This window comes from Trypanosoma conorhini, assembly GCF_003719485.1.
Source record: "Trypanosoma conorhini strain 025E chromosome Unknown Tco_14.4_contig_00332, whole genome shotgun sequence".
Lineage (NCBI taxonomy): Eukaryota > Euglenozoa > Kinetoplastea > Trypanosomatida > Trypanosomatidae > Trypanosoma > Trypanosoma conorhini.
Window position 1 is genome coordinate 9,392 of NW_021704414.1, and position 11,465 is coordinate 20,856.

At 61.0% G+C, this 11,465-nt stretch overlaps 5 protein-coding genes across 5 annotated transcripts, besides 5 other annotated features; all 5 read right to left on the reverse strand.

Moving 5' to 3' along the window:
• Positions 1–30: a microsatellite.
• Positions 31–420: 390 nt separating this feature from the next.
• Tco025E_05577 (uncharacterized protein) lies at positions 421–2,436 on the reverse strand (the record flags this gene model as incomplete). Its single annotated transcript, XM_029372470.1, has 1 exon — positions 421–2,436. The coding sequence occupies one exon, from the start codon at positions 2,434–2,436 to the stop codon at positions 421–423; it is 2,016 nt and encodes a 671-aa protein (XP_029227473.1).
• Positions 2,437–3,095: 659 nt separating this feature from the next.
• On the reverse strand, positions 3,096–3,938 carry Tco025E_05578 (dynein arm light chain; the record flags this gene model as incomplete). Its single annotated transcript, XM_029372471.1, has 1 exon — positions 3,096–3,938. The coding sequence occupies one exon, from the start codon at positions 3,936–3,938 to the stop codon at positions 3,096–3,098; it is 843 nt and encodes a 280-aa protein (XP_029227474.1).
• A 72-nt stretch (positions 3,939–4,010) lies between these two features.
• Positions 4,011–4,046: a microsatellite.
• A 376-nt stretch (positions 4,047–4,422) lies between these two features.
• Positions 4,423–5,850, reverse strand: Tco025E_05579 (putative epsilon tubulin; the record flags this gene model as incomplete). The annotated part of the gene is made up of 1 exon (XM_029372472.1): positions 4,423–5,850. One exon carries the CDS (start codon positions 5,848–5,850, stop codon positions 4,423–4,425), a length of 1,428 nt encoding a protein of 475 aa, XP_029227475.1.
• Positions 5,851–6,274: 424 nt separating this feature from the next.
• On the reverse strand, positions 6,275–9,706 carry Tco025E_05580 (uncharacterized protein; the record flags this gene model as incomplete). The annotated part of the gene is made up of 1 exon (XM_029372473.1): positions 6,275–9,706. The coding sequence occupies one exon, from the start codon at positions 9,704–9,706 to the stop codon at positions 6,275–6,277; it is 3,432 nt and encodes a 1,143-aa protein (XP_029227476.1).
• A 524-nt stretch (positions 9,707–10,230) lies between these two features.
• Positions 10,231–10,259: a microsatellite.
• Positions 10,260–10,567: 308 nt separating this feature from the next.
• Positions 10,568–10,993, reverse strand: Tco025E_05581 (uncharacterized protein; the record flags this gene model as incomplete). The annotated part of the gene is made up of 1 exon (XM_029372474.1): positions 10,568–10,993. One exon carries the CDS (start codon positions 10,991–10,993, stop codon positions 10,568–10,570), a length of 426 nt encoding a protein of 141 aa, XP_029227477.1.
• A 38-nt stretch (positions 10,994–11,031) lies between these two features.
• Positions 11,032–11,056: a microsatellite.
• Positions 11,057–11,345: 289 nt separating this feature from the next.
• Positions 11,346–11,399: a sequence feature (A-rich).
• The last annotated feature ends 66 nt before the right edge of the window (positions 11,400–11,465 follow it).

Genomic DNA, 11,465 nt, shown 5'->3' on the forward strand with positions numbered 1-11,465 from the left:
CTCTCTCTCTCTCTCTCTCTCTCTCTCTCTTTCGCTCGTTCGCTCTTCATCAATCCCTCGTTTTATTCCGAAAAACGTCCGCAAGAAGACGGCGGCCACGCATTTGCTCCTCCCCAATGATTGTTATTTGCCGTCGTGCAGGGCCATGTGCGGCCGTCTCACCCGTCACTTGGCGCCCAGCACTCGCAGTCACAGCAGTCACACAGTGTGCCGCCGTGGACCACGCCTGCAATAAGAAGAAAACACAAATTTACATGCGCAGGCGGAATACTGCGTACGGCAGCGCGCAGCCACACACAGTTGTTGGCATATCGTCGAAGAGAGCGCCAGGGGGGAAGCCGGTGCTTAAGAGCGAAGTGGAGCTTTTGCTACTGAGACCTTTTTTTTGTCCTTCGTGTTTTTCTTGTTTTTTCCTGCCGTTTACCTTTTTCCTTCACGTGGAGAAACCTCGACACCCCGCTCACCGCGGCCACCGACAAACCGCGAGGGTTCCGCGGAGAGCTCATCGAGGTCCTCCCCGCCATAGTACGGAGCCGCCGCCGCCCCGCTTCCTCCCACCCCCAACTGACGACTAGGCGGACTCACGCCCAGCACCGTAATGCGGGGCGCCGGTCCACGCGGATTTCTCCCAAGTCCTGGCGCCGCCGTCGGAGCCACCTCGGGCCCAAGGGTCAACCCGCCAGGAGCCGTTCCGTTGCCGTCGCCAACAACGCCCGGCCCAGCCGCCATCTGGCGATTCTGCGCCGGCAATGCGTTAAGCGGCCCGAGCTGCCGCTGAAGGAGCGGAGAAGGCAATTGCGCTAACGGCGGCAGTGCCGCGGCACCGTGACCCCGGCGCGTCTCTGATTCTAGGGTGCGCTGAATATCCAGGTGGTTGGCCATCATGTCGCGTAGCTTGGCTTCATAGTGCGCGGCACCATGCGCGGAGCCCGGTTCTTTTGGCGTGAAGGGGGCCGGCACCGACCACGCAGGTGCGGGCGCCTGTGAGGGGAGAGCCGCGGCCGCGGCATCCACTGCCGGCGGCGCTGTTGGCGCGGCGGAGGGAAACGGAAGCGTTGGCGCCAATGCAGGGAACCCGGGCACCGCAGGCTCGTACGGCCCAACATCAAACGGCAAGGGACCGAGTGAAAAAAGCGGAGGGGCTGGAAAGAGGGGAGCAAAGACACTGCCAGCGGCCCCACTACTCGCTGGCGGCTCCGTAACCGGTGGAGACTGCGGTACAGAATTCCCGGCAGGCAACACCGACTCTTTCTTCTCCGAGGGGGCGGCGGCGGCCGGGTTTGTCTCACTGCTGCTGACCACAGGCTGCGCTGCAGAGAAACTCTGCTCGGCGTCTTTTCCCTCGGCTGCCGCAAGACGCTCAGCCTCCTCGGCCTTGCGCTTCTTATTTTCATACATTTGTCGCTGAAGATCCTCCCGAAACTGCGCCTCGCTGCTATTCTCCACCAAAGTGCTTTTTTTCCGCCCCTTCTTCGCCTCGTTCGCCTCCTGCCGCTCGCGTTCCATGTCCAACTGCTCCTTTAAACCAATCCGCGCCCGCTCTAGTCGCGCCAGCTCCTCCTGCTGCCGCTGCTCCTCCATTTCTAACCTCTTCTCCCGCTCCCGCTGAAGACGCCGCTCCTCACACAGACGTGCGTTTTCCTTTTGAACCTCTATGGCTTGCTCTCTCGCCCGCCTGCGCGCCACCAGTGCGTCATCCTTCTCCTGCGGATACGGGGAAACGGGGTGACGCGCCAGCCGCTGGCATGACCTCTGTTCGTCGTCGTTGTTGTTGCTGCTGCTGCTGCGTATTTGAACGGCAGGATTGCTATTGAAATCGCCCCGGTAGTCGCGCTGTGGCGAGACGGCATGCGACGGGGGCCCTTGCAGCAGTGGTGGAGACACCGCGAGTCGTGGCGGAGTTTGTGGTGAAAAAGGAGCCTGCTCGCTGCAGGGCACCGCGGTGGAGGGATATGGCACAAACGGCGGCGCATTAGCGAGAGCCGCCGCGTCAAGCGCGGGAAACCGCAGTGGGGACCTTTCCAAGACCAGCGGACCCGGCAAAACGGGCGACGCGTTGAGCGGAGGAAGTGCAGAGGCAAACTGGATTGGCTGTGGAAAGATGTCGTTCCTGTTATAGTTGGCCTTGCCTTGCAGTGGCGGCAGTTTCGCAGGTGGTGCAGCGGGGACCATATGCGGCGCAAGCCACTGCTCTCTTTGCTGCAGTGCCTCTTGATACTTCTGCGGGCTTTGCTCCCTCTGTCGCTGCTGCTGCTGCTGCTGCACCGACTGCCACGAAATGGGGTTCACGTCGGGCCGTCGCTGCGGAAACCGTCGTGCCCCGCCGTGGACATGCTGCGCGACCACAGCCTGCGCGCCCCCAATCTCATACTCCTCGTTGCTGTGCCCGATCTTGCCTGTCAGCTGCTGCTGCTTCTTGCGTCGCGCGTACAGCATGTCGTCCGCCAACCCTCGCCGCTATTGCGCTGCTGCAGTGACTACAACTGTGCCTCGCACCCCGGCGGGCGCAAGGGAGGCCGCGATACGAACTCCACCGCCCACAGGCGCAGAGAACAGACACGCAAGGCGGCCCCGAAGAAACTGGACCTGGAAAAGACACGAAGTACGCAAAGAGCGGAAAAAAAGAAGAAGTAGGAAAGAGTCCACGGTGGTTTCGTGCGGATTCACTTGTATACACGCAATAAAATACTTCTGGGACGTATTCAACCGGCATAAAAACGGCGAGAGAAGCGGGGAGGAAGACACAACGCAGCAGTGGAAAAAAAAAAAAACTTCCGCAGAGTAACGGTGAATCTCCTTCTTTTTTCCTCTTTCTTTTTTTATGTACATTTCTGAGGACCACCAAACGCAAGCAGGATGCACACAAACAGGGGAGAGGGACATCAACAAAAGGGAGCAGCGCCACCCACCACCAGCTCCTCCTCCTCCCACAGAGGCAGACACAAACTCTGGCTTGTTCCTTCCTGCGCGGCAGATTCGTCGTGCGCCGTGAGGGCAGCAGCGGCGGCGGGAGAGTCGTTGAGAGGAGGGCAAAAAGCAGAAAAGCAGAGAAGCAACCGTGGGAAGCAAATACTAGACATGCCCCCTCCCCCTCTCTAGATTGGCGGGGGCAACGCAATCATATGCTCCAGCTGGTTGCGTTTGTGGACTCCCTCCTTCTTGATCGCCGCTACTTCGTCCGCGTGCAGCTTCTCTAAAATCAGCATTTGCTCCTCGCCCTTAGCAGAGAGCTCGTCGCACTGCTGCCGCAAGACTTTCTCTTCCTCAGCCAGCTCCTCCGTTCGCCGCTTCAGGTTTTCGATGTCCTGCTGCACCCGACTTGTGTCCTTCTCGCCCTTGAGCGCCAAGCGAAAGGCGTGGCCGACGCGAGACTCAAACAACTCCCGGTGCGCCGTCTGGGCGGCTGTGCGCTCGGCGTGAATTTTGAGCAGCAGCAGTCCCCGCTCCCAGCACTCCGCGGTCACCTGGCGAATGACCTCTAAGAAGCACTCCGCCAGCAGCAGGGAACGCAAGGGAGAGACGGCGCAGCGCTGCACCCCCAGCTTCTTCATGCGACGGCGAAGTTTCTCGTGGGTCTCGACGGTGTCCGTGCGGGACACGGGGTACGGGCTGCCGTGCTGCACCCACAGCACCCCGGCCTCATCGCGCCACGCACGCGGGGTGATGAAGGAGTCAATCACGATGCGCACGTTGGGGTCGACCCGGCGCTCGTCGAGAGGGATCCCGAGGCGCTGGCGCAGCTTAAACGACCGCTTGGGGTCGGACGGCGCAAAGGGGATGTCGTAGCGAATGAGCGCCACTTCGGGGTCCGCGGGGCCGTCAACAAAAACGTACTTGTGCTTGCCGGCATCCGCTGACCCCCGCGACGCCGCTCCTCCCGCCGTGGTCGCCCCAGCGGTCTGCTGCAGCGCGAGTTCGGGGGCTGCGCGTGACGTCATTCTCGTCCCCTTTCCTTTCCCCTATCCGCAATCCGCGGCCGCGGCTGCTGCCTCCACCTTTCTTTTGCTTACTGTATGTTGTTGTTGTGGTTGTTGTTTCTTCTTGTTTTCCGAGGCGGCAGGAGCCAGCGTCTACAACAGGCTGAAAGGAGAAGGCAGGGAGGAAGAGGAGGGTGCATCGGCAGGACTGCAGCGCCCAACGCGAATGCCGCCCGCGCCGTCGCACCAACACACACTTGCACGCACGGCAAAAAGCAGAGGCGCAGGTGCACCCGAGCGACTTGTCACCCCACAGAGAACGCGACGGAGAAAGAGAGAGGGAGGAAGAGACTGAAACGCCCACAGAGGCATAACGCAGACCCCGGCTTAAAGCAACACGCACCTTTTGGACGACGGGAGGGGGAGTGGCGGCAACGGGCTCGCCTGAGAGCCGCCTTGCCCTTCTCCGCCTCCGACCACCCCCCAAGCTAGGCCGCCCTCGGCGCTAGTAGTACACCAACTCCCGCATGCTACGCGGCACATCCGCCGGGGGCTCCACGGTGTTCAAAAAGTTGTAGTCATCCACCGTCGTCGAGAGGATCTCCGCGGAGGCATCAAAGTACGATAACTCAAGAAATCTTTCGTAATGGTGCACGTGGGAGCGAACCTTATAAAGCCGCATGAAGCGCTCGTAGATTGTCTGTAGCTTCTGCGCAATGGAGCAGTGATTGGATAGCATCAGCACTGAATTCCGGTGTCCCAGGGGACTCACACTGCAGAGGGCTGTTTTGAATCCATCCTCGTTCCAGTAGACCAACTTTTGCCGCGCGCGAATGCGTGGAATGTTACGAGCGAGATCCCCAACCGTAACCTGCGGCCCACGGGCAATGAGGGCGGTGGCCAGGCAAGTGCCCGCGTCCCGCGTCAGCGCCGACTGGGTCCCGCCGGAGACGTCGACAAACTGGTGGTCCTTCTCCAGGCAGGCAGTGAGCAAAGAATCCACGGAACGCGGTCCGGCGGCTGCCGAGTACCGCGCGACGTTAAGTGGGGCAATGGCGGACGTCAGAAACAGGAGTCGTGGGTAGGGAACGAGGTTGGTCGTGATTTCATTGATGTCCATGTTCAGCGGCCCCGGAAACCGCATCGCGCACGTCAGGTTACTCAGCAGCTGCGCCACAAGCGCGTTCATGGAGTCGTACGGCAGCTTTGTCTTGGTCGGCTGTGCCACGCTGTAGCTGTGGACATCCGGCACCCCGCCACGTATCACCTCCCCGGCCGCGTTGCTTACGGACTTGCGCCCCAGTGCGGCGTCTGCCATGCGGGCGAGGGCGTCGTTGTCCAGCGGCAGCACCGCATCCGCGTGCTCAATGAGCTCCCGCACGGCGAAGGCGGTGTTGTACGGCGCCGTCACAACGTCGTCCACGGCCCCCGGCGTCACCACAGGACAGATGCGAAAAATGTGCGGGAACTCATCCTCCAGCATCCCCAGCACGCGTGTGCCTAAGCCGGAGCCGGTGCCACCGCTCAGCGAGTGCATTACAAAAAAGGACTGAATGCTGTCACAGCGCTCCACCTGCCCCCGGACCGACTCCGAGATGCTATCAATGTACTTGTCGCCGTACTCCATGTGCCCCACCGCCCAGTTGTTTCCCGCCCCGCTGACGTCGGATACAAAAAAGGTGGCATCAAAAACGTCCTGCAGCGGGCCACGCAGCATGGAGCGCAGCACGCCCTCCTCCATGTCAATCGCGACGCAACGTGCCCGCAGCGCCGTGCTGCCATCTCTGCCCACAGGCTCCGAGATAAAAAGTGCGTCGCGGGCGTCGGGGTACTGCGGGTTGGCCTTGTGCTCCTCCAACATGACATCCCACCACTTAAGGCCGAGCTGGTTGCCACACTGGCCGACTTGAATAGACACGATCTCGCGCGGCATCGTCCGCCTCACTCACACCGGCAAAAATAACACGAAAACCGCACTAAACACCGCCACTCCTTTTCTCACCCCCTTCCTTTCTTTGCCTCTATAATTATCTTCTTTTGTATGTGTGCGGGTTTATCTCCTTTTTTTTTGGGGGGGTGCCTCTGCTCTCTTGCACGGCACGCCGCCCTCACTCCCCGCTAGAAATAATGTCCAGAGGGATGGGACTGTTTCCGCACGCGCAGAAGAAGTAAAAGAAAGAAGGGGAAAAAAGGAAGAGGAGAGTGTTTCGAGAAGAGGAAATCTAAACACCGCCGTGCATGCAGCATGTGATATGTAGCGTGCAATATATATGTATATATTAAACCCGTGTCCATTGGAGAGGCCTTTTCTCCATGTATGTGCATCTTTGCTCTACCGTCTAGCTGCCTTTCCCGCTTCACAAGCGGTCGTCTACTAACGTATTCAACTGTCGTTTTACGATCTCAACGTACTCGCGAAGGCGTGCCTCATTCCGTTGCACCCTCTCTTGGGTTACATCGAGCCTTTCGAGCAACGCCTTCAACGCAAGGCGCTTTCTGCCCGCCGTTGCGGAGCTGCTGCCACCCACTCCATCGCTCTGACGCTGAATGGCTGCAACCACCTGCATCCGCTTCAGCTGAAGCTGCTCCTCCTGCGTGAGAACGCCAGCGTGTTGGGTCTGCAGCAGGTGAAGCTGATCTCGCAGCTCCAGCATGAGCGTCTCCCGCGCGGTCGGCGGACGCGGCTTGGTGGAGCCTTGCGCCCCTGGCGAAGGCGTTGCCTTCCCCCTTCCGCCCTTCCGCCGCGGCACCGGCGACGGCGGCGACAGCGACAGCGGCGGCGAGGATGACGCGGCTGCCCTGGGCTCAGCCGCATGCACGGTGTGCGTCTCACGCTGCTCCCACTGCCGAGGGGGCCGCCGCGCCCGCTTCCTCGCCGAGGAGTAGCTGAGGGATGAGCAGGGAGAGATGGAGCGCCGCGGCGGCGGCAGCAGCGCCTGCTCCGCCGGTGCGGTGGTGTAGCGCGCGGCCCCCCCGCCGCGTTCGCAGTGCCGGTCGCCGGAGCTGGCGGAGTCGCAGTCCGACCACATCGAGTCGGAGGAGGCGCAGGAGGCGGGCACCGGGAAGATCTCCCCGCGGTGGCCGTTGCGTGCCGCATCGACCGACCTCAAGACCCCGCGCGCGCTCGCAAGGATGCGGTTGACGTCCGCCGTCGACAGCCGCCCGCCCCCAACGTGCTCCGCCTGCGGTGACTGATACTCCGGCGACAAACGCCGGTCAATGCGGACTGCGCCCGGCGACGCCGAAAAGGAGCCCGCAGGCGGCGGAGGCGTCGTTGGTGCGGCGCCGCCCCCCGCTGGGAGGCGCTCCTCCGTCAGCGGCGACACCACCACCATCGGCTCCTCAGACTCCGGAGAAGTAGTCTTTGCATGCGGCAGCGTGCCTGCCCCGGTGCGCCTCCCAAGCTTCGCAAGCAGCTGGTTTCGCTTCTCCTGCAGGGAGGCAGAAGTATGCGGCACGGGCACCTCATCCTGCAAAGGCGGAGGCAGCGTTCGACTGCGACTCCGTGTCGGTGATGCTAACAAGCCGCCTGCCTCGTAAGGCGAGGCATAGTCACCCGTGTCTCTGTTGGCACGCTTCGAGTTGACCTCAGCGCTGCGGTGATGGCTTGCGGACGTACGCAGCAACGGCACCTCACTATGCGCCACAGGTGTGGCGGCCGCGCTGCCCAGCATTAACGCCCCCTCGGATGTCAAGAGTCGCTTCTTTAAAAAGATAATATCCTCTTCCAGCTGCTCACACCTCGCCCGTGCCGCCCTTTCCCTCTTCCTCCACGCCTCGTTCTCCCCCTTCAGCTCCCTTGCCGCCCGCCTCCACCGCCGCCTCTCTTCCTTCATCTCCGTTAAGGCAGCACGCAGCTGGTGGTTATCTTCCATGCGTGCTGCCAACCTATCTTTGAGCAGCGCAATCTCCCCGCTGTCCTCGCTTCGCCCCGCATTTGGAGCCGCCTCGACACGATCCACAATTTCTGGGCCACAGGTGGAGGTGGAGGCGCTACGCCTCTGCGGTGGTGGTGGTGGTGGTCCCTCGTCCGCGGAATCCGCATGCGTGGAGGGGCATTGGCTACGACACGAACAGCTGCTGCCGCTACTGGCGTTGCTTGCCGCCAACCGCTCAACCAACAACGGCACGGAGCCGAGCAGACGCTCTTGCATGCCAATAATCAGTCTGTCCTTCGCCTCCAGCAGCCGCAATAGTCGTGCGTTCTCCGCGGCGACTGCGGGTGTGGGCTCATTTGGCCCGGGCTCCTGGCTTGGTGTCGCATTCCCATGCACGTCACTGCCCACGAGCTGGGAGGGCGTCGCCGCCGACGGCGACTGTGACGCGTCGTGGGCGTCGGGGTCCCCTGCAGCTCCGCCGTCCCTCTGCCGCAGTGAAGGGCGAGCGTCCAGAGAGAGCTGCAGCTGCTCTTCCTGTGTCCGTTTTTCAAGGCACCTTGCCAGCGGCGGTGGCGGCGTGACGCTCGCCTCTCCCGTCTCCGCTGTGCAGAGCGAGGGCGAACGCGGATTGCCGCTTCGAGGCGAAGCTTCACTCTCGCACGACGGCCGCAGATAAATATACGAATTCCGCTCCGCTTGCAGCGGCTCCCCACACGCGGGTTTGACGGCGACCATCTCACACCCGAGCGACTTGGGCGATGGCGAGACTTCAACGTCAACATCCACGGGTTCGGGGCTGCTGCCGCTGCGGCGGCGGCGGCACTCCTGCACTTGACCACCGCGAAGTAGCCGCTCCAACGCTCGTCCGCAGCGCTCACCCGTTGGTGACCGCGGCGACTCCTCGCGAGGGGCCGAGCAGGAGGGACGGAGAGTGCTCGGCGGCGAAAGCGAAACCGACACGCGCGCCGCCGCAGGATCGCCCCTTATAAACACATTGAGACCGTCGCCCCCGCCGCCCCTGCCCGCGGCACCAGGCAGGGCCTCAAAGTAGGAAGCAGCGGCTGGGGCCACGGGGTCGTAGATCTCACGCAGAGCCACCGCCAGGCAGACAACGATGTGCTGCTTGCTCGCCATCACGTCCTCCAGCTGCTCCAGAAAGCGCAAAGCCGCAGCATGTGGGCGCGGCTCGCGGGTCCCGCCCTGTTCCTCTGCATCCTCCGCCGTCGTCAAGGCGGGGTAGTAGTACAGGGTGCCACCCTTGACGGACGACGGCGCAAACAGCTCCGACAACTGCGTGCCCAGGGCGTTGATCGCCTCCTCCTGCAATTGGGCGAGGCCCATGAGCTGCTCCCGCAGCGAGGCGACCCGGCCGCAGGGCTCCCAGCACATGCCAGAAGCCCCACCCCCAACGGACTCCTCCGGCCCCTCTCGAAAGCACGACTGAAACGGCAGTAAGACGCTCTCAATGGCCTCAGACAACTTTGGGTTGAGGCCGGAGTGCTTCACCTCAAAAATACGCAGCCGCACGACTTCGCGGTCCAAGTCGTCCAGGGCAACAGCAGGCAGACGGCGTGGTTCATCTCCGCGTTTAACTGTAGGAAAGAGGCGCTCGCGTAGGGCCGAGAGCAACGTCACACTCTCCGCCTGCGTTTTTTGAACCCGCACCAGGAGATCTAAACAGTGGCGCAGCGAAAGAGACCCGACCGAGCAGTCGGTGGCCCCCACTGAAGAAGAGGAGGAGAAAGACGACGACGACGACGCGGCCGAAGCCCATGCTGCCGCACATGACGGTTTCTGCGGCAATGACCGGTGACTTCTGGCATTACCGTTGAAGTGGCGGTCGACCAAAGGAGGCGTGGCGTTGCGTCCCGCGGTACTTCGCACTGGCGGGGACAACTCCGCGGTGTGCATCGGGCGCTGCGCACTCCCTCTACTTCTCAGCCTTTCACGGCCTCCACGGAAGGGATAGCCGCCGTGGACTGCTCCGCAGACACACAAAGGGGGCGCAGCGGTGGACGCTGCCTCCAGGCCGCCCCTACCCCGTCCTCCAGCAAGAGAAGAAAAACAACTGGGTGAAGGAAAAACGCCTTGCGCCCTTTTTGAGAGCGCGCGTGTGTGTGGGAGAGTGAGGGAATAAAAGGGAACGGAGGGGAGTAAAGAAGGGTGGGGTGTTCTACAGGTGCGCGCCACCGTGTCTCGCGCGCATCACGAGTGACACGCACTTCGCCCCGCACACAGTGACGGTGAGGGAGAGAAAGTGAGTGAGTGCGGGGCAGACGAAAATGCCAAACTCCACCACTTGGAGATGCACTCAAGCACAAAAACAAAACAAAAAACGAAGGGGGAAGCTGCGGGGCCTCGCTGAGGCGCAGCACGACGCAGCACCCTGGTCACCGCAAATTTCAAACGCCAAACAATGTAGTTGGGCGCCGTCCGAGAGAGAGGGAGAGAGAGAGAGAGAGAGCGGCAGCGCAGGGTCGTCGCACTCTGCGCCCCAATCATTTGCCACTCCCGCCCCGCCCCACCTTGTTGCTCGCGCTGCTGCTTCTACCTGCATCCCACACACCCCGCCCACTAGACTAGACGCCTCCCACGGGCATCCCACTGGATCCTCTACCCATTCCCTCCACTAAGAGCTACAGCAGTCCCCCCACCCTACGCGACAGAGTACATAAAAAGCCCGCTCCCAAACCCCTCCCTCTCCCCATAGAAGCACACAAATGTGGATGTGTATATATATATATATTCATGTACGGCAATTTATTCACCGGACTACCCTGCTTCACTCACTCGTGCCTGCAGCTCCTTAACTTCTGTGAGCAGCTTCTCTGCGCGCAGGGCATCACGCTGATGCGCATACCAGTAGTTGTACTCCTGATCCACGTGACCCATACGTAGCGCCTCCCCCTGCAGTGTGGCAGACAAACGATGGCCGCTGTCATCCTCCTGCAGACTAGATAAATTTTGCAACGCCTGACGTCGATGCATACGCTCCATTTCGTTATAGTACATTACAGCCTTACGCCTCAGCTCAACATGAGGACCGTCCCGCTGCCGCTCAAAGTACTCTGACATCTTGTACCGGAACGGAAATACGGCAGCCACGCCAAAGGCAATCAAGAGACCGGCGTATGAATGCGGTGCGGAGCTCATGAAGCCTATTGGCGTGTACCACGGCCGCTGTGCATAACGCACCATTTTGCCACTGCTATCGCCAGCCTACGGGTATGGATGTGTATTATATATATATATATGTATGTACTCCTCTCTTATTCTACGGATATACAGATATACGTATGTATTGTACGCCTGTCAACCTTTTGTAGGTCTCTTCTAGTCAGCTGTCACTTGGCTACTCTCAGCTCTGCTCCACGCGCTCCACGCACCGCAACAATGAGGTGTGTGGCAGCAATAACAAAGAAACCAAAAAGGAAAAAGTAGAAGCACATGATGGCAAGGATGCACCACGGCAGAGCAAAGGAAAGTGAAAGCTGCTGCGCCCAACCCGGTCAGCTTCTCCCTTACACATGCTTCTCTCTCTCTCTCTACTAAACAACAACAGCAACCAAATACCGAAAAAGAAAAAACAAAAAATAAAAACAAAGCTATAATAAAACAGGAACTCCCCCTTCAGATTGTACTCCCTTTGCAGTGGCAACGATACACATTG